We start from the raw sequence: 21,654 nt of genomic DNA on the forward strand, positions 1-21,654 counted from the left end.
TTTTATTTACAAGCCATTAAGGTGGAACACGGAGTGCATGCATGCATCAATAATGTCTCTGTATGTCAATAGATTATTTTAGGACTATAAAGTGAAAAGAGAGCTCATATATTACTATATATTATTAGTAAAGAAAACAAATTAAGCCTGCAGTATTGTGGCTGAGTGTCGACTGACTCGGCTGTCTTCCGGTTTGATGCGCCAGATGTGAGCCAGCTTTGGCCCATTTAATTTTTGCCATATCCGTCCCAGATGTAACGGGTCTATTCTGGGCCATGGCAGCCGGGTTTATCAGCAACCAGCACTGTGGGTTCTGGCCGGCTAATGGCTGAATCTGGGCCCAATCTATCATTAAAAATACTTTATAATGAATTACAAAATTCACGGCAAAATATTCTACTTTAATCTATGCCGTACACAAATTTCACGGCGAAAAAAACGTCTGCTAGATTGTATAAATACATTTTGATTTCAGGAGCTAAAACATTGCAATGCAATTTCGCCACATTTCCATTAAATTAACGTTAAAGTTACTCCAACCATGCTAGCCTTTGCAGGCCTGCTTTTAACACCGTTATAGATACGTTGTTGCATGTGTCTGTGCTCATGACTGATCAGATAACAGCATTATACGGGTCCTCAGGACAGGTTTTCTAGCTAACCTAACTAAAGTCTGGGGAGGTCGTTGAAAACGTGCTGGTGCAGGCCTTCTAGCTAGCTAAACGCTGACCTCCCATGACTCAGCATGCTAGCTAGAACACCTGTCCTCTTGGATGAATCGAGCCGCTAAATACAATGTATTTTATGTGGAACTCACTGTACTAGCTGGTTTCAACTCGAAAGGACCTGAACCTTAGTTTAATTAAAACTAGCATTCATTGGGTACTATGCATGGTATATTCTCAGGCCAAGGTTTGCTAACTTGCTACAAGCGTGGTCAACAGTTGAATAAACATGGGTCAGGTGGACGAATTGAGCTTCTAAATGTGTTAAGTATACATCTCCCACCATATTTGAACAATGTAGTAATGCTGGTACTTACCACAAAGACGGAGGTCCGTGGAGAAAGAAAAGAAAGTGCGCGAACAAGGTCCGGTCCTTTTATACAAGCCCCCTAGTGGTTGCTTCTTTTACAACTATTATTTAAAACTTTTACACAGCCAGTTTAAAATACTTTTTTTTATTGTGTAGGTTTATATGAGCGAGACAACTTTGAGGGATATCTTAATGTTATTACATACATGTAATGTAAGATAATGTATTATGTAATACAACTATCATAAGAATGTGTGTGCCATTCGTTCCCCCACGATGTTGCAACACAACACGTGTCTGCTCTCACATTCCCATTATTTTACTCTGCATCAGCTAGTTCCAAAACGAAGACAAGGCACAGTATGGATGTCAAAAAATGGTTGTATTTTAAATAATAAACAATTTAAAAACAGTAATAAAAACTATGTCTACAATAACTGAATATATACAGAACAAATAGGCTACATATAAGTCTACAGTGTATTTATATTACACAGGTTGAAATGTTTAAAGTGATTGAAGTGTGTTGTGGTCTACTGGGAGCTCAGCTGGTTGTGCAGCCTGACAGCAGCAGGAAGGAAGGACTTGTGGTTCCTCTCCTTCACACACCGGGGGTGAAGCAGACGGTGATGAAGGAATTGTGCAGGACACCCTGAGCTGCCAGGGTGTCCTGCATGGGGTGGGAGGGGTTGTCCATCAGGGATGATAGCTTAGCCATCATCCTCCTGTCTCCCACCACCTCCACCGTATCCAGCGACACCCCAGCACACTGCTGGCCTTCTTTACGAGTTTGTTCAGTCTCTTCCTGTCAGCTGTTGAGATGCTGCTGCTCCAGCAGACCACTCCATAGAAGATGGCTGATGCTACCACAGAGTCAAAGAAGTGCTCCCTGCACTCCTGAAGACTTCAGTCTCCTCAGCAGAAAGAGTCTGCTGTGTCCCTTTTTATAGAGTGCATGTGTGTGGTCAGACCAGTCCAGTTTATTGTTGTGAACACCCAGGTATTTATAATATTTTACAATCTCAATGCATTCACTGGATGTTCATTGGTTCCGGAGGAGAGCGTTTACCCTGGAGGAAGTCCACCACCAGCTCTTTGGTTTTACCAGAGTTGATCTGGCAGCGGTTCCGCTCGCACCATCCTATGAAGTGGTTCAGTTCTCTGTATTCCCTGTTGTCATCGGCGGAAATGAGGCAGAGAACTTTTGTGTTTAAAGTCCCAGGTTTATATGGTAAAGAGGAATGGTGGCAGAACGGTTCCTTGTGGGGTCCCTGTGCTGCCACCAGGTCTGACTCACCCCCGTCTCCACACATACTGTATACGGTTGGTGAGGGGGTCCACCCCTGTCTGCTCCAGCTTGACGTCCCTCAGTAGCAAAGGCTGGATGGTGTTGAAGGAACTGGAGAAGTCTACAAACATGACTCTCACAGTGCTTCCAGCCTTTTCCAGGTGAGCAATGCAGTGGGTCCAGAGATGAGCTCACCAGGGGGCGGAGATGTACAAGTACCAAACTCTACACACATTAGGTGGGATGTTAAAGTCCGGCCTGAAGCTGTTGAAGTCCTAGGTCTGGTACCACACAAGATGTCTTCCATAGCTGTGGTACTTTCCGCAGCCTCAAGCTCAAGTTGAAGACATGCTCCACTATCCTGCACAGCTGATCTGCGCTGATGATGTCTGTTGCGTCTCAAATCCGTCGAGGGATTCTTGTCCCTTTGAAGAAAGACCGAATTTGAATATAAGTTTAAGATCAACTTTAATAACAAAAATGATTTGAAGGATGTAACAAATTCAAAAATCATCTATGTTCCGCGAAACAGAGCTTGTCCTTAAGCAATCCGACAGACCACAACTGCGCCAAGAGAACTGCTATTTTCTGGAACTCCCCGAGTTATAAAGCACTTTTGCAGCCTGCCTTATTTCGATACATCAGTATTGGGTGTTGTGTATTGTCTTCATCTGCTCCATATCGTTATAGCACAGGTTGAAATGTTAAAGGGATTGAAGTGTTTTATGGTCTTTGGGAGCTCAGCATGATTGTGCAGCCTGACAGCAGCAGAAAGGAAGGACTTGCGGTACCTCTCCTGAAGGAGCTGTGCAGAGCTGCCAGAGTATCCTGCATGGGGTGGGAGGTGTTGTCCCTCAGGGATGATAGCTTAGCCATCATCCACCTCCACCATATCCAGTTGACACCCCAGCACAGTCTCTTCCTGTCAGCTGTTGAGATGCTGCTGCTCCAGCAGACCACTCCCTAGAAGATGGCTGAGTCAAAGAAGGTCTTTAGGAGTGCAAGGAGCACTCCTGGAGAACATGTCTCCTCAGCAGATACAGTCCGCTCTGTCCCTTTTTGTAAAGTGCACGAGTGTGATCGGTCCAGTCCAGTTTATTGGTAAAGTGAACACAGGTGAGACATCTCACAATCTCAATGTCCATTCCCTGGATGTTCACTGGTTCCGGAGGAGAGCGTTTACCCCGGCGGAAATCCATCAACTGCTCTTTGGTTTTACCAGAGTTGATCTGGAGGCGGTTCCGCTGGCACCATCCTATGAAGTCCTGGTTCAGTTCTGTGTATTCCCTGTCGTCATCGGCGGAAATGAGGCAGATGATTGCAGAGTCGTCAGAGAACTTTTGTATGTGGCAGTTAGCAGAGTTGTGTTCTATGAAGTCTCAGGTTTATACGTTGAAGAGGAATGGTGCCAGAACAGTTCCTTGTGGGGCCCCTGTGTTGCAGGACACCAGGTCTGACTCACACCCGTCTCCACACATACTGTGGATGGTTGATGAGGGGCTCCACCCCCGTCTGCTCCAGCTTGATGTCTCTCAGTAGCAAATGCTGGTTGCCGATAAAACCGGCTGCCATTTCTCAGCCAGATTCTATAGCCGTTTCAATAATAGCCTATAATAGCTTCTTCCCTGCCACAGTCAGACTGATGGCACAACAGAACTACTGAGAAATGCGCACTCCTTGAAAGTGTGAAAAAATGTGCAATACCACAATCAGTGCAATACCAACCCACACAACCTTCCACCAACATCTGAACATGTGCAATATCCCCATATAACTGTCCCCTTCCCCCTCTTTCTTTCCTTTTACAAGCTAGGTACAGCACTAGCCTACAATTTACTACTACGGATGTACTACTTACCTACTTAATATCTCTGCACTCTCCTTTCCTTTCTTATGTTTATTTTTGATAACCTGTTAAACATTTTTTTCCTGTACTTAATACTGTAAATACTAAATACTGCATACACTTTACCACTATGTACAGTGTGTCTTTTGTATAGTGTTTTTTTAATATATTTTTCATTCTTCATATTTCTATTATTATTATAGTGTGTTTGTTTTGTACCTCTGTTGACTCGGAGAACCCTGCAAAAATAATTCTGATGTGTCTGGACTGCTGGTCTAGGCACAGATGGCAAATAAAAAACCTTGAACCTTGAACCTATAATGCCAGATTGGGCAGCCTTCAACGGGCCAGAGCCTGTTTCAGTGCTGGTTGCCGATAAACCCGGCTGCCATGTCCCAGCCAGAATAGACCCGTTCCTGTAATGCCAAATTTGGCCCAGATTCGGCAGCCATCAATGGGCCAGAGCCGTTTAGTGCTGGTTGCCGATGAACCCGACTGCCATGTCTCAGCCAGAATAGGCCTGTGTCTCTAACATCTACATCTGGGCCAGATATGGCAACAATCAACTGGGTCAAAGCTGGCTCACATTTGGCCGCATCGAGCCGGAACACAGCCGAGTCAGCTGACACTCAGCCACAACACGGCCGAGTCCGCTGGCTACCTGGGTAGTGATACAAAAATTATTTTTTCAAAATTTTTGTCAAAGGACAAATGAAAATAAGAATTTGTAATGATCAAAAACAAGTTAATTGAGGAATTCCTGGAATTCTGAATGATGAAATGAATTTATTGCAAAGATATTTACAATTAAATCTCTGTCGGGTCAATTTTGAACCATGTTGTGTATCAAAGGGTTAAAAAGGTAGAAATAGACTTCTGTCCCAGGGACAGCAGACACACTTTGGACTTGTGCTAAATGGAAACAATTCAGCTGGCTAGCAGCATCAACTGTAGGCCCTGAAAATAAGTTTTCCAACAGCATATTTTTTGTATGTGGAATGACAAAATCTGTGGACACTTGTTTGCAACCAACACCAACACGATGTCAACACGTAGTCTGAATAAGATTTAAAACAAATGGAGGTTGGTGTAAACAGAATGGGAGTAATAAAAGAGCACCATGTATCTTCTTTACAAGTCCGAACTCATCCATAACCGACTGACGTCACCAAAGGCAAGAAAGATAAAAACTGAATCAGCAGACGGCAAACCAAGAGGTGTCAAAGGGGTTGGCCATAGATCACTTCTTTTCATTTATTTTGGGCATTGCACAATCATCATATTATACTGTAAGCAAATAGGCTGTAACGTCCCAGGAGTTGGGTGCCTGTCAAATTATTTAATGACTTTCATACTCACAGGGGATCTGCAACTGAAGCACCTCGCAGGAGAAGTAGACCGACTGTCTCCGCTGTAGGTTTAATCCACGATGGCTCTCAATATACCAGGTCTGATAATGATGATAGCATTCTTCCTGCTTGTGTTGGGAATCGGCATCTGGGCCTCTGTAAAGTCTAAGAAGATGGAGAATAAGACACAAGGTGGACGGCTGGAGGTTTCTTTTTTGGCGAACCGGAGTGTCAGCTTGGTAGTGGGAGTCTTCACGATGACTGGTGAGTTTTGGTTTGATCATTTCAAATACACTTATTGATCATCTCATTAGTGGTTTTACTCATGTATTTGTTTTAATGCATTTGTATGATCTCTAGTCTTTTTCTCTATTTTCAGGCTTCAGTAAATTGGTCAAATACAAAATTTGAGTTTACATATGTTCATGTCACATAATAATAATAATAATGTTTATTTCCTGAAAAACGTTGGACATTTCTCTAATCACAAACATTTAAATGAATATACTGTAAATTAATGATACAACACTAATTATGGAAAAAATAAGATCAAGATGGCAGCCTCGCTACAACGCTCCCTGGTACTTCTTCTGTTTTCGGGTTATTATGGGTTATCATTCTAAACAATTACATCTTGTCAAATTACCAAAAAATAAGGGCTGAAAACAGCCAACTGCCCTGGCACCTCTCCCAAATATTGTCAACGGCCCTGGCACCTGTCCCAAATATTGTTAACGGCCCTGGCACCTGTCCCAAATATTGTCAACGGCCCTGGCATCTCTCCCAAACATGCACTCCGTGCTGCAACACCTCGACTCTCGAGGGACATGCGCAAGAACAGCACTGTGTCTGCTGTGGAGACCTTCAGGTTTCCGGGATCCACAATCTCTCAGGACTTAAAGTGGGCCTCCAACATCTACACCATCTTGAAAATGGTACCAGCAGAGGATGTACTTTCTGCGCCAGCTCAGGAAGTTCAACCTGCCTCAGGAGCTGCTGATTCACTCCTCTAACATCCAGTCTGTTCTCTGCACATTCATCACCTTTTCCTGTTTGGATCGACCACCAAACAGGAAAAGGAACAGAGTACAACGGACTGTCAGGTCAGCAGAGAAGATCATTGGTGCCAGCCTGCTCTCCATCCAGGCCTTGTACATCTCCAGAGTGAGAAAACGGACAGGAATCATAAATAAATTTGTAATTTGTGATATTGGGCTATACAAAATGAACTGAATTGAATTGAATCACTACAGACCCAACACACCCTAGACAAAACCAGTTCCAACTCCTCGCCTCTGGTAGGCGCTGCAGAGCGCTGTACGCCAAAACCACCAGACGCCCAAAACAGCTTCTTTCCACTGGCTTTTACTCTGATGAACGATGAATGTCATACTGCACTATTACCTCCATGTTGCCCTATTACCTCTATTTCATTGTCATTGATGTTGTGTTTTAGGTTTATATATATATATATATATATATATTAGGGCTTGGCACGTTAACGCGTTATTAACGCATTGATACAACCAATGGAGCGAAACTTAGTCAGACTACTGCGGCGTGCGGGAGAACTGTCGATAAACCAACGCAAGCAAAATGAACACATGCCTCGGCAAAGTGTAGAGCAGTGACTCCAGAACGATTCCTGCAGTGGAAGTGGTCGGTCTGAGGAGCGTCCATATGCTGCGTTCACACCAAATGCGTTGCGAATATTCGCAACGCGTTTGGTGTGAACGCAGCATTAGAAACACAATGAAAGACGACACGTATGAGCCTCAAGACGCTCCATCGATTTGTATGAAACGGAGCGGACTATAAAGATGGCGGCGGGGTTAGTGTAACTGCTTTATTGTTTCAGAGGATTTACAGACTTTTTTTAAACAGATGTATATTCTGTATGTTAACTTGCTAATGCTCCCAGAGTGCCTGTTATATTGTTCTGATAACAATTTCAATTCAATTCAGTTTATTTTGTATAGCCCAATATCACAAATTACAAATTTGCCTCAGAGGGCTTTACAATCTGTACACTGTAGTGTCACGGGCTGTCGCTAGGACAGGCTAGCCTGGGGCGGTGCAAAGAGAGAGATGACCACAGGCACGTCCAAGGGTATTTAACAAAAAGTCCAGGTTTATTTCCCATCCCACCAGCAAGGTAACATCCAAAAACAACAAAGTATCAAAAAAAAGGTCCAGTTAGGTAACACAAAACATCCCGGAGGAGAAAGTGGTTAATTAACCAAACAAAAACTCAATCCTGGTGAATCCAAGCTACGAGGTCCTCTCCCTTGTTGTCCTCTTCCAGGTGCTCGTGGGTTCACCTTCCGCTCTCCTTTCTCCTTCCCAGGTGCTCTCCCTTAAGTCTCCCAGCCCTGCCTCAATCAGGTGCCTTAAGCAGCTGCAGCTGGGTGAGCGGTGAGGCAGGCTGGGAGATGTAGTTTTTGCACTGGTGGCCACTCTGTAGCGTCCCTCCACTACCTGTCCCCTTGTGATGCCACATATCCCTCTCCCCGGGCCTGACGTCCTCAGCAGGGTGAATGAGCACCAGAAGGCATCACGGCGGGACAGGGCATCTGCGTTGCCATGGCGTCGTCCTGGCCTGTGAATGACAGAGAAGTTAAACGGCTGGAGGCTTAAAAAACACCTAGTTACCACCTAGTTACCCTGCTGTTTGTTTCCTTATTTTTTGCCATCCATTGCAAAGGTGAATGATCTGTTACCAGAGTGAACCTCCTTCCAGGTAATATTTGAGGGTTTCCAGGGCCCATTTCAACGCTAGGCACTCTTTCTCCACTGTGGCATAGTTCTTCTCCCTTGGCAGCAACTTCCGGCTCAAATACAGAACGGGGTGTTCCTCACCTTCCTTCATCTGGGCTAAGACAGCACCCAGGCCCATCTCAGAAGCATCTGCCTGGACCACAAACTCCTTGCTAAAGTCGGGGGCCATCAGGACTGGTTTCGAACACAAGGCCCTCTTCAGGTCGTTAAAGGCCTCTTCTGCGGCCGGGCACCATGTCACCATACGGGAATGTTTCTTGGTCGTCAGTTCGGTGAGAGGGGCTGCTATCACAGAGAAATCCGGGATAAAACGTCTGTAATAATTGGCCAGGCCCAAGAAGGATCTCACCTGTTTTTTGGTCAACGGCTTTGGCCAGTCTTGGATGGCAGCGAGTTTCGCATCCTGGGGTTTCACAAGGCCCCGCCCGATGGTGTACCCCAAGTAGTTGGTCTCCCCAAACGCCAGCCTACACTTTTTGGGGTTGGCGGTCAAGCCTGCCTGTCGGAGGGAGTCGAGGACCTTCTGAACCCGTGGTAGGTGGCTCTCCCAGTCTGGGCTCTGAATTACCACATCATCCAGATAGGCCGCTGCATATTCTCGATGGGGTTTCAGTACTTGGTCCATCAGGCGCTGGAAGGTGGCGGGGGCTCCAAACAGGCCAAAAGGCATCATCCGGTACTGCCAGAGGCCTCCCGGGGTGGCAAAGGCTGTCTTCTCCTTCGACCCTGGAGACAATGGAACCTGCCAATAACCTTTGGTGAGATCCAGGGTGGTTAGGAAACGTGCCTGGCCCAGGCTTTCAATTAGCTCATCGACACGAGGCATGGGATATGCATCAAATTCAGAAATGTCATTTACTTTTCTGAAATCATTACAGAACCGGGCTGTTCCGTCCGGTTTGTCAGCCAGGACGATGGGGCTTGACCAGGCACTCTTGGATTCCTCAATCACGTTCAATGCCAGCATCTTCCTTACCTCCTCGTTAATCAGCTTCTTGCGGGCCTCCGGCACCCGATATGGCTTTTGGTTCACCGTTTTTCCCGGCTGGGTGCGTACCTCATGTTCCACCAGGTGGGTGTAGCCTGGGAGGGATGAAAATACCTCCTGATTTCCTTCTACCAGCTCCTTTGCCTGCTACCGCTGGTGCGGAGAGAGGTCCGGGCCTAACTGCACCTCGTCCCGGGCGGGTTCTTTCGACTCTCTGGGGGAAAGGCCATTGAACAACACCTCTCGCTCATGCCATTTCTTTAGGAGGTTAATATGGTAGATTTGCTCACCTTTCCTCTTCCCTGTTTGTCGTACTTTGTAATTGACTTCCCCAACCTTTTCAATTACTTCAAAGGGCCCCTGCCAAGTAGCCAAGAACTTACATTCCACAGTGGGGACAAGAACTAGGACTCTGTCTCCAGGGTTGAATTCCCTGGGTTGTGCTGCTCGGTTATAGGCGGCCCTTTGATCCCTCTGAGCCTTCTCCATGTGTTCCTTCACAATGGGGAACACAGCTGCCATCCGGTCCCGCATCGCCCCCACGTGTTCAATCATGGTACGATGGGGACAGGGTTGCTCCTCCCACGTCTCCTTGGCGATGTCCAGAAGGCCCCTGGGTTTGTGAGAATACAACAGGTCAAAGGGTGAGAAGCCAGTGGAAGCCTGAGGCACCTCTCTTACCGCAAACAGAAGGTAGGGTAATAGCTGGTCCCAGTTTCTTCCGTCTTTGTCGATGGCCTTCCTCAGCATGGCTTTCAGGGTCTTGTTGAACCTCTCCACTAGCCCATCTGTCTGGGGGTGGTAGACCGAGGTTCTCACCTGTTTCACGTGTAACAGCGCACACAACTCCTTGGTGACCCTCGACATAAAGGGGGTCCCCTGGTCGGTAAGAATCTCCTTTGGAATCCCCACGCGGCTGCTGAAGAGGAACAGTTCTTTTGCTATTTGTTTAGCATTGGCCTTTCTTAAAGGGACGGCTTCCGGATAACGGGTGGCGTAGTCCACTATGACCAAGATGTACTGGTGCCCTCGGACACTTTTGGGCAGGGGACCCACAATATCCATGCCTACTCGTTCAAAGGGGGTTTCTATAATAGGCAAAGGGATAAGGGGGTTCCGGTACGTCGGTTTCGGAGCGGTGACCTGACAATCTGGGCAGCTGCGGCAGTAGTTCTCTATCTCCTTGTGGACTCCGGGCCAAAAAAACCTCTGTAACACCCTCTCTTTAGTCTTCTCTACGCCCAAGTGCGCTCCCAGCAAGTGAGTGTGGGCCAACTGCAGAACTGTGGAGCGGTGAGGCCGGGGCACAAGTAGTTGCTCAACGATTTGGTCCTTACTTCTTGTTACCTGATACAAGAGGCCATTTTTCACTGAAAAATGAGGGTAGGAAGGGGTCAACCGGGTTCCCACCAACGTTCCCTCTAGGACCTGAACGTTTCTTAAGGCATTACCCAGAGTCAGGTCCTGCAACTGTGCGGTTCCATACTGACCTTTAAGGGGCAGTGTTTCTCGAGGGCCATCAGTGTCCTCCTCACTTGGCCCAGGTTGGGGCTCAGCGTCATCAGACTCAGCTCCACTAGAAGCTTCTGCCAAGGCTTGGACTGACAAGCATGGTTTGGCAACGTTAACCCAGGTTTTACTCAATTGTGGATGGTTCGACTTACGTTTGCGGGGCTCCCGACTAAGCTTCTTTAGGGCTTCCCTCCACAGCATCCAGAAAGCTGGGAAGTCACGCCCGATCAGGACTGGGACCGGGAGGTCCCGGATTACTCCCACCTCGACATTAAACGTGCCCTTAGTTGTGGTCAGTTTCACTACGGTGGTCGGATACTCTCGGGTATCTCCGTGGACACAAACCACCGGGACGGGATCGCCTTGAGCCGGGGACGTTGCCTCCAAAACTGCCTCCTGGACTAGGGTCCGAGCACTTCCTGAATCGAGCAAGGCTTCTAGGTCCCGTCGATTCACCTTTACGGGGCACGTTGGTCGCCGGTCCCTACTTTCGCCCAGGAGGGCAGCAAAGTGGACATGGGGGCCGCTGGCGGATTCCGCTGTGGGCATGGGCTCGTCTAGCCTTTCACACTGCCAGGAGATGTGGCCGAATTTGCCACAGCGATAGCACTGGCAGGGCTCTGGGTTCCGGAACGCTCGTGGCTGTCCAGGTGAACTACCGCCTCTGCTGGGTGGGTCCGAGTGAGGGTTGGCCAGGGCCGGACCTCTTTGGCGACGCACACTTGGCCGGGCCGGGACAGAAGCCACCGGCGCTTCACAGGGTGATTGGAGCATGTCCGAGGCCGCCTGGAACTGTTCTACGGCTTCTACCAACCCTGTGGCCGTTGTTAACTTTTGGTGGCCAATTATTTTTTTTGCCTCGTACGGTAGACCCCGTAGATACTTGTCCATAACCAGGGTTTCTATCATGTCCGCCGGGCTGTGTTTGTCCGGTTCCAACCACCTTTTCGCCACTCGTATCAACTCGTGCATTTGGGACCGGGGCGTCTCTCCGCTTAGGAAAGTCCAGTTATGAAACCGTTGGGCCATGCTAAATTTGGTGAGCCCCTGGCGACTCAAAATCTCCCCCTTTAACTGGTCGTAGTCGTGGGCAATATCAGCCTCTACATCTCGAAATGCTTTAAGGGCCTCACCGGATAGGAACGGCGCCAGAAGTCCAACCCACTGTCTCTTTGGCCACCCTTCTCGAGTCGCCGTAGCTTCAAAGGCATGAAGGTAAGCTTCCACATCGTCGGTCACGCCAAGTTTAGGGATGTAATCAGCAGCCCTGGGCTTCGACTCTGGCCTCTGCCTGAGCTCCTGCTCCTTCAGTTCATTAGCCCTGATTTGCTGTGCCAACAGGGCACCGCTGATTTCCTGCTGCGCCCTCTGGCTCTCCAACAGCATCTGCATCAGTGGCTCCATTTTGGATTGGTGGCCTGGGGTTTGAAGTTCTGAAAAAAAGTTGGGACAAGTCGTCAATATCTCCTCTCTCAATCATCCGCACTTTGGCCCCAGTGCCCGCATTCTCCACCACCTGTAGTGTCACGGGCTGTCGCTAGGACAGGCTAGCATGGGGCGGTGCAAAGAGAGAGATGACCACAGGCACGTCCAAGGGTATTTAACAAAAAGTCCAGGTTTATTTCCCATCCCACCAGCAAGGTAACATCCAAAAACAACAAAGTATCAAAAAAAAGGTCCAGTTAGGTAACACAAAACATCCCGGAGGAGAAAGTGGTTAATTAACCAAACAAAAACTCAATCCTGGTGAATCCAAGCTACGAGGTCCTCTCCCTTGTTGTCCTCTTCCAGGTGCTCGTGGGTTCACCTTCCGCTCTCCTTTCTCCTTCCCAGGTGCTCTCCCTTAAGTCTCCCAGCCCTGCCTCAATCAGGTGCCTTAAGCAGCTGCAGCTGGGTGAGCGGTGAGGCAGGCTGGGAGATGTAGTTTTTGCACTGGTGGCCACTCTGTAGCGTCCCTCCACTACCTGTCCCCTTGTGATGCCACAACACATACAACATCCCTGTCCCAGGACCTCACATCGAATCAGGAAAAACTCCCCAAAAATAAAAAAGAAAAAAGGGAAGAAACCTTCAGGAGAGCAACAGAGGAGGATCCCTCTCCCCGGATGGACAGAAGCAATAGATGTCATGTGTACAGAATGAACAGCATTTACAAAGTTACATAAACACATTACATGAATATGACAATGTATGAATGGAACTCCAATCCATGAAACAGAAGGAGGTAGAGAGGAGGGGGCGGGGCATCAGCAGGGCCAAGGTGGGAGGCCGGCTCACCAGGCATCAGACACCTCCAGGTCCAATGGACCCTATGAGACGTGAAGTCACAACGACTCCGGGGAGGAAGCAGAGTGATAACATTATTTTAAAATAAAAGCGTGCAATACACTAGTTTTTAATTCATAATGCGATTAAACGCAGTTAATCTCAGAAAAACATGCAATTAATCGATTACATTTTTTCCTCTTTTGCCTAGCACTAATATATATATATTTATATTATACATAGTAAATGTTATGCTTACTTCTAGTCTACCTTCTATGCCTATGCATACATGGCCAATTGATTCTGATTATGCATCTGTGTGTGTGTATTTTTTCTACTGCAGCTACTTGGGTTGGAGGTGGCTTCATCATTGGTATTGCAGAGTCTGTCTATGACCCCACCAGAGGTCTAATCTGGGCCCTTTTTCCTCTGCAAATTTCTATTTCCTTTATCATCGGTGAGTCACTTTGACTTTACCTTAAAACAACCTTCTGTTAGCACTTTGAGACACACCCTGTATCAGTAACAACACTATGGAGACTGGGCGTGGCCACAGAGCCAAATAATGAAAAGTGTTCCCTTCTTTTTCATCCCTTTCAAAGGTGGACTGTTCTTTGCAAAGCCAATGACGGAGAGCCATTACATCAGTATGATGGATCCCTTTCAGAGGAAGTATGGAAACAAACTGACTGCGGTTCTTGCCATCATTCCTCTCATAATTGAAGTTGTCTGGATTCCTCCATTACTGATTTCCTTGGGTACACATGTACAAGTACACTCAAAGTATTGCTCATTCTCTGACCCCCACATCGTTTTTCCTCATCATGCTTTTCCTCCATTGTGTGTGCTGTCTGTGTTTGTACAGGAGCCACCATGAGTGTTGTTATAGATCTGCCCTTCAGTGTTTGCGTCTGGATCTCTGCTGTGGTGGTGATCACCTACACTGTTCTTGGAGGTCTCTACTCAGTGGCTTACACTGACGTCATCCAGATCTCACTGGTGTTTCTGAGCCTGGTACATTTTATACTCAATGAAGGTTCAAGATTATGTATTCTTCTTTTATTTAGAGCCTCTTGAGTAATTTCCTCTTTCCACAGTGGCTGTGTGTCCCTTTCGTTCTGACCAGTAACGTTTATACTGACATCACTGAAACAGCATTCAACCACACACAACAGGGCTCCTGGCTTGGCCAGCTTGAGTCTGATGAAGTCTGGAGATGGATTGATCGTTTTCTACTGATGGTAATAAAAAGATTATTTCTACTGGACTTCTCGGGCTCAAAGATCTTCAGGATTCGAATGGTTAAAATTAACAATATTTAATGGCAAAAGATACAAGACAATAATACATTCACGATCGTGGGGGCCGGCTGAACAGAACGTCCACAGATTAAGACACTTTCACCAAAATCTCCTCTGTGTGAATTAGGTGCTGTCTATAATAATAATAATAATAATGCATTTAATTTATATAGCGCTTTTCATAATACTCAAAGACACTTAGTTACACTCTAGTATGTTCAAGCCGAAAGAAAAGTAAAAAGAGAACGTTTAACCCCAGTACAACTCCCTTCATTTAGTAGCCAGTCACGTCTTTAACACCTCAAATGTTAGTAATTCGCTGGGTCAAACAAAGCATCACTTTAGTTGGGTTAAGGTGACGGGGTCAGACGTCATACTTCCGGTCAAGACAGAAGTTCCCCTTCAGAATAAAACCTCTTATCTTGCCTTCAAAATAAAGTAACGTCTCGGGTTCCCACCCCGCTTCCAATTTTATACAACATTTCTAAACAATAAACTACCTTTCATTCTCATGCATCATACAGTTATCAATACATAGTTAGAATAATAAAACATCCATCCATCCATCCATTATCACCCGCTTATCCGGGGTCGGGTCGCGGTGGCAGCAGGTTCAGCAGGCCGACCCAGGCTTCCCTCTCACCCGCAACACTTTCCAGCTCATTCTGGGGGGTCCCGAGGCGTTCCAAGGCCAGCCGGGAGATATAATCCCTCCAGCGTGTCCTCGGTCTTCCCCGGGGCCTCCTACCAGTTGGACGTGCCCGGAAAACCTCTAATGGGAGGCGTCCAGGAGGCATCCTGACTAGATGCCCGAACAACCTCAGCTGACTCCTTTCGACACGAAGGAGCAGCGACTCGACTCCAAGCTCCCCCCTGATGTCCGAGCTCCTTACCCTATCTCTAAGGCTGAGCCCGGCCACTCTACGGAGGAAGCTCATTTCGGCCGCTTGTATCCAGTGATCATCTTATGCTTTACAATACATTGCTCCATAATAATTCCGATAATATCATAACTTCCTTTATGTATTAATTTAAACATAAGACTCCCTTTATGTACATATGCAAATCAAAATAACCTATTACAACTCTACAGTAATATGAATAACATTAGTGTATAAAGGTTTAGAATGTGGCTTTTTAAGGTGTTTATAACTGTTATTGGATATTCCATCTTCACGTGAGGCTTAACATATAGATATATTAATGTTTCATCACCCAGCTTTAAATTTAATTAAATCTCAGTTATTTGAAGCTAAACCTTATGATGAACGTCACTATTTGCTATAGTTGAGTACAATTTTGAAATTAAATGAAACATTTTTTCATAATTTCTGTCAGTATCAGCAACATAAAGGAAGACTTTAAAGGCTCACTTTAAAAAACAAAATGTTCTAGACTTTGGGAAATGTGGCCTCTCAGGATTTCCATCAGAGGACACTGTCCTCCAGCTCCACGTCTACAGCCAGGATCATCTGTTTCATAGCAGCAGGAGCTGTCATCATTGTAGGAATCCCATCTGTGCTGATTGGAGCCGTAGCAGCTTCAACAGGTAATCTCTACTCTTTACCTGTTGGTACTCGTCAGGGAGGTGAATCAGCATTCATTGTTGTCTGTTCTGCCTCCTGTGTTTCATTACATTACATTACATTACATGTCATTTAGCTGACGCTTTTATCCAAAGCGACTTACAATAAGTGCATTAAACCATGAGTCCAAACTCAGAACAACAAGAATCAAGCAAGTACAATTTCTTCAATAAAGTTAAACTACAAAGAACTATCCGTAAGTGCCATTTAAGTGCTACTAAAGTGCTAAACAACAAAGTGCATTTAAGTGCTCCTACAGCATTTAAGTGCTACCTATTCAAGGTATAGTCGAAAAAGATCTGTTTTTAGTTTGCGACGGAAGATGTAGAGACTTTCTGCTGTCCTGATGTCAATGGGGAGCTTGTTCCACCAATGAGGAGCCAGCACAGCAAACAGTAGTGATTTTGTTGAGTGTTTAGCTCGAAGTGAAGGAGCTACAAGCAGATTGGCAGAAGCCGAGCGAAGTGAACGGGCTGGGGTGTACGGTTTGACCATGTCCTGGATGTAGACCGGACCCGATCTGTTCGCAGCACGGTACGCAAGTACCAATGTTTTGAAGCGGATGCGGGCGGCCACCGGTAACCAGTGAAGGTCGCGGAGGAGCGGAGTAGTGTGGGTAAATTTCGGTAGGTTGAAGACCAGTCGAGCAGCTGCATTCTGGATGAGCTGTAGAGGTTGAATGGCATTAGCAGGTAGACCTGCCAAGAGGGAGTTGCAATAGTCCAGCCGTGAGATGACCAGAGCCTGGACCAGAACCTGTGCCGCCTTCTGAGTGAGAAGGGGTCGTATTCTCCTGATGTTGTACAGCATGTACCTACAGGAGCGTGTTATTGCGGCAATGTTGGCAGTCAGGGAGAGTTGACTGTCGAGCGTCACTCCGAGGTTCCTGGCAGTCGGAGTCGGAACCAGCACTGAGTTGTTGAAGTTAATAGTTAGGTTGTGGGTGGGAGAGCATTTTCCTGGAAGGAAGAGAAGTTCAGTCTTGTCCGGGTTAATTTTCAGGTGGTGAGCGGACATCCACTGAGAGGTGTCGGTCAGACAGGCAGAGATTCGTGCTGCTACCCGTGTTTCAGATTGGGGAAACGAGAGGATCAGTTGGGTGTCGTCAGCATAGCTGTGGTAGGTGAAGCCATGCGAGCGAATGACAGAGCCAAGAGAGTTGGTGTACAGAGAGAAGAGAAGAGGACCAAGGACTGAACTCTGAGGGACCCCAGTAGTCAGAGGACAAGGCTCAGACACAGATCCTCTCCAGGTTACCCGGTAAGAGCGGTTGGTGAGGTAGGATGAGAAGAGTGAGAGCGCAGTGCCTGAGATACCCAGGTCCTGGAGGGAGGACAAGAGGATCTGGTGGTTCACTGTGTCAAAGGCAGCGGAAAGGTCTAGAAGGATGAGGACAGAGGAGAGAGAGGCTGCTCTAGCAGTGTGAAGCTGCTCAGAGACAGCAAGGAGGGCAGTCTCTGTTGAGTGGCCTGAGACTTGGTTAAAGATAGCTCGCTCTAGAGTTTTGGAGGAAGGGAAGGAGAGAGACAGGTCTGTAGTTGTTGACTTCAGATGGGTCGAGAGTGGGTTTCTTCAGGAGAGGGTTGACTCTTGCCTCCTTCAGAGAGTTAGGGAAACAGCCGGTTGAGAGGGAGGTGTTAATAAGATGGGTGAGAAAGGGAAGAAGGTCCGGAGCAATGGACTGGAGAAGGTGAGAAGGGATGGGGTCAAGGGGGCAGGTGGTTGGGCGGGCAGAGGTTACCAAGGTAAGAACTTGATTGGGAGACAGGGGGATAAAAGAGGAAAACAAGGGGGAAGAAGATGAAGTTACTGGAGGTGTAGTTATGGAAGATGGATTAGTAAATGAAGAGCGTATGTCGTCTATCTTTTTTGTAAAGTAGTCAACAAAGTGGCTTGGTAGAAGGGTGGAGGGAGGGGGGGGACCAGGGGGGTCAAGGAGGTTGGAAAAAATTGAGAAGAGCTTTTTAGGGTTAGATAAAGAGGATTCGATTCTGGATTGATAGAACAGACTTTTGGCTGCAGAGATGGACGCAGAGAAGGAGGAGAGAAGAGATTGATAGGCAAGCAGGTCGCTGGCGTGTTTGGATTTTCGCCATTTCCTTTCCGCTGCTCGCATAGCGGCTCTCTCGGCGCGCACCGGTTCGGATAGCCACGGAGCCGGAGAGGACTTGCAGACCTTTCGAGTCGTAAGAGGACAGAGAGAATCAAGAGAGGCAATAGCGTAGAGAGAAGAGTGTCAGTGGCGAAGTTAGGCTGCATAAGTGCGAAGGAATCGGTTGAGGGAGGGCTGACAGAACAGAGGAGGCCAGAGAGGAGGGTGAGAGGGTGCGGATGTTGCGACGGACAGGTGCAGAATCCGTTGTGGGAGGGTTGTCAGTTCCAAAGAGTGGGAGAGAGTAAGAGATGAAGAAATGGTCAGAAACATGAAGTGGAGTTACAGTGAGGTTAGCTGTAGAGCAGTTTCTGGTGAAAATATAGTCACGGTGGTTGCCAGCTTTGTGAGTAGGAGGGGAAGGACTGAGAGAGAGAGCAAAGGAAGACAGTAAGAGTAGCAGGTCACATGACTTCTCAGTCTGGATGTTAAAGTCACCCAGAAGGATGAGCGGGGGTCCATTTTCTGGGAAGTTTGATAGGAGGACATCTAGTTCTTCCAAGAAGTCTCCAAAGGAACCAGGAGGACGGTAGAGAACGTCAATGGTTAGATGAACCGGATGAGTAACAGTCACTGCATGAAACTCAAAAGACAGTGGGGTAAATGGAAGCGGGTAGAGAGCAAAACTCCATTTGGGTGAGATGAGTAGACCTGGGCCACCACCCCGACCAGAGGGTCTGGGTGTGTGGCTGAAGGAGAAGGCCGAGGAGAGAGCAGCAGGGGTTGATGTGTTGTCTGGTGTGATCCAGGTCTCAGTGAGAGCCAGGAAGTCCAGCGATTGCTTGATAGCGAAGCCAGAGATGAAGTCCGACTTGCGGTTGGCTGACTGGCAGTTCCAGAGGCCCCCTGTGACGAGGCGCTGGGTCTGTGTTGAGCGGGTGGGATGAATAAGAGAGGAAGGATTTTGGTGCATGTGTGACCGAGTCCGCGGTCTATAGTATCTACGAGTAGATGTGCACACAGGTATGAAGAGAAAACACATTTTCACAGGGAAATGTTTATACTCAGCCGCCCTCAGCCACCACCGAAGACTCCAACGAAAGACTCCTGGTCTTTATCCTCCGAGTCTTGACTCCAACGAAAGACTCCTGGTCTTTATCCTCCGAGTCTTGACTCCAACGAAAGACTCCTGGTCTTTATCCTCCGAGTCTTGACTCCAACGAAAGACTCCTGGTCTTTATCCTCCGAGTCTTGACTCCAACGAAAGACTCCTGGTCTTTATCCTCCGAGTCTTGACTCCAACGAAAGACTCCTGGTCTTTATCCTCCGAGTCTTGACTCCAACGAAAGACTCCTGGTCTTTATCCTCCGAGTCTTGACTCCAACGAAAGACTCCTGGTCTTTATCCTCCGAGTCTTCATACGAGGAGTCTTCCCTGACGCTTCAGCTGACGCTACAGGCCCCAACCTGGTTATACACCCGAGTTGGCGGTAATTGGTTACAGCTGTGTCGAGCCCGCCCACAGGTCGTTGAAGGAATTGCCCACTCAGTGATCGATACTGGTAAGCAGGGGATCCTTGCTACCAGTGAAGTCTCAGTTTGCTAGAATGTGAAATTCTTGCCAAACTGATTAAGGACAAAGATCTGTTTCAGACTGGAACTCCACCTCATATGGCTCTCCTTCTCCATACGAGCGAGGGGAGGCAGCCATGGTGTTGCCCATCACCCTTCAGAATTTAACCCCAACCTACATTTCTGCCTTTGGCATCGGAGCTATTGCTGCTGCAGTGATGTCATCAGCTGACTCTGTAATTTTGTCTGCAACCACCATCTTCACCACCACCATCTACCAGACCATCAGGAGTCAGGTGCAGTAGGGAACAGGAGCATGCTCTTTATATGCTTTCCTCACCTCTTCACTGGGTCTGGGTTTGTTGTTTTACTGCTTTGTATTTATTCACTTCCTCAAGATTAAATATTTAAGTATTTAATGGTGTTTGCTTTTAGGCATCTGATAAAGAGCTGCAGTGGGTGATCCGTGTGTCTATAGTGGCTGCAGGACTTGTGGGAACATCCCTCACCTCTCTGGACAGCAGCATCATGATTTTCTGGATCCTGTGCTCAGACCTGACTTACACCATTATTTTCCCCCAGCTGGTCTGCGTCCTCTTCATCAGGGTTTCCAACGGTTATGGGGCTGCTGCAGGCTATGTTGTTGCAGTGGTGATGAGAGTTTTGTGTGGAGAGCCGTTGTTTGGCCTCCCTGTGATCCTACATTTCCCAGGATGCACTTTAGAGAACGGTGTTTATGTTCAGCGCTTTCCTTTCAAGTCCATCTGCATGCTGTCTGCTCTGGCCTCCATCCTGGTAGTTACATATGTGGCCTCACTCCTGTTTAACAAGGAGATCCTTCCTGAGAGGTGGGACGTGTTCAAGGTGAAGTCTCAGGAAGCACCACCACCAGCAGATGGAGCCAGAGAGGCTGATAGTAAAAAGGCTGCTGCTGATTCTGAACATGAATCAATGCTCAATACAGGTTGCTGATTCAGTTCCTGTTGACTTCATGTCTTGTTTTCTTTTTGTAACATTGTATTGGTTGCCAATGATGTTCACTGTTTTCTATAAAATTAATTAATGCATATAATTCAGATATAATATCTTTTTTTCAGATTCACATAAAATATTGTTTTGCCAAAAACCTCATGAAGATAGCAGTCTTTGTTTCATAGTTTTGTTCTTTCAAGAGTTTCACCAGTCTTCTGTTATTGCCTAACTGGTGAAACGTGACACTTTTTTCATTAATAAATACCAATATCTGAGAGATTTTTCATGTGGGGTACTATTTTTAATCATAGATAGTGTTTAACAGAAACCTGATTCTGGTTGGCTTCCTGGTTGGTCAATCTGATGTTGGTTGATATAGAAAGATCCTACAGGCTGTAAGCATTAAAAGGAGGGGCATTAGTATCATATAGGCCAGGGGTTCTTAACCTTTTTGACCTTGTGGCCCAACTTTTCAAGTACAAAGTGGCCCAGAGCCCATTCAAATAAGTTTAACTAATTGATCTCCCTCTTGGTTTGATTTGTATTGAATAACTAAATCAAATCCACTTACAGTTGAACAAGCAAAAACATCATGTGTAATCATGTGTATGTAAACCTGCGCACACAACAAGACGCCCAACAGGCGAACAATTCATGGAACAAATCGTTTTTTCGAATGAACCATAAAACAAATTAACAAAACTTACACGGACCAATCTGGAGCCCATTTTACTTTCTCCCCATCGACTTTCCCACGAGATGCCACTTTAGCTTTGAGGCTTCAGTGCTGCGTTGGTAGCGTTAGCTCACACTCCACACACTGGGCTCTGGCTCGTCACCTCCGTTAACAGAGCCCTCCCAGGTAGCCAGCGGACTCGGCCGTGTTGTGGCTGAGTGTCGGCTGACTCGCCTGTGTTCCGGCTGGATGCGGCCAAATGTGAGCCAACTTTGGCCCAGTTCATTTTTGCCATATCTGGCCCAGATGTTGATATTACAGAAACGGCCCTATTCTGGTTGACACATGGCAGCCGGGTTTAACGGCAACCAGCACTAAAACGGCTCTGGCCCGTT

General features: G+C 47.1%; 1 protein-coding gene across 1 annotated transcript; it reads left to right on the plus strand.

Moving 5' to 3' along the window:
* The first annotated feature begins 5,425 nt into the window (after positions 1-5,425).
* LOC117743851 (high affinity choline transporter 1-like) lies at positions 5,426-20,853 on the plus strand. The gene is made up of 8 exons (XM_034551749.1): positions 5,426-5,782; positions 13,405-13,518; positions 13,664-13,819; positions 13,927-14,075; positions 14,159-14,302; positions 15,758-15,911; positions 19,693-19,907; positions 20,047-20,853. Exons 1-8 carry the CDS (start codon positions 5,599-5,601, stop codon positions 20,581-20,583), a joined length of 1,653 nt encoding a protein of 550 aa, XP_034407640.1. The 5' UTR covers positions 5,426-5,598; the 3' UTR covers positions 20,584-20,853.
* Positions 20,854-21,654: the final 801 nt, after the last annotated feature.

This window comes from Cyclopterus lumpus, chromosome 2 (genome assembly GCF_009769545.1).
Source record: "Cyclopterus lumpus isolate fCycLum1 chromosome 2, fCycLum1.pri, whole genome shotgun sequence".
Lineage (NCBI taxonomy): Eukaryota > Metazoa > Chordata > Actinopteri > Perciformes > Cyclopteridae > Cyclopterus > Cyclopterus lumpus.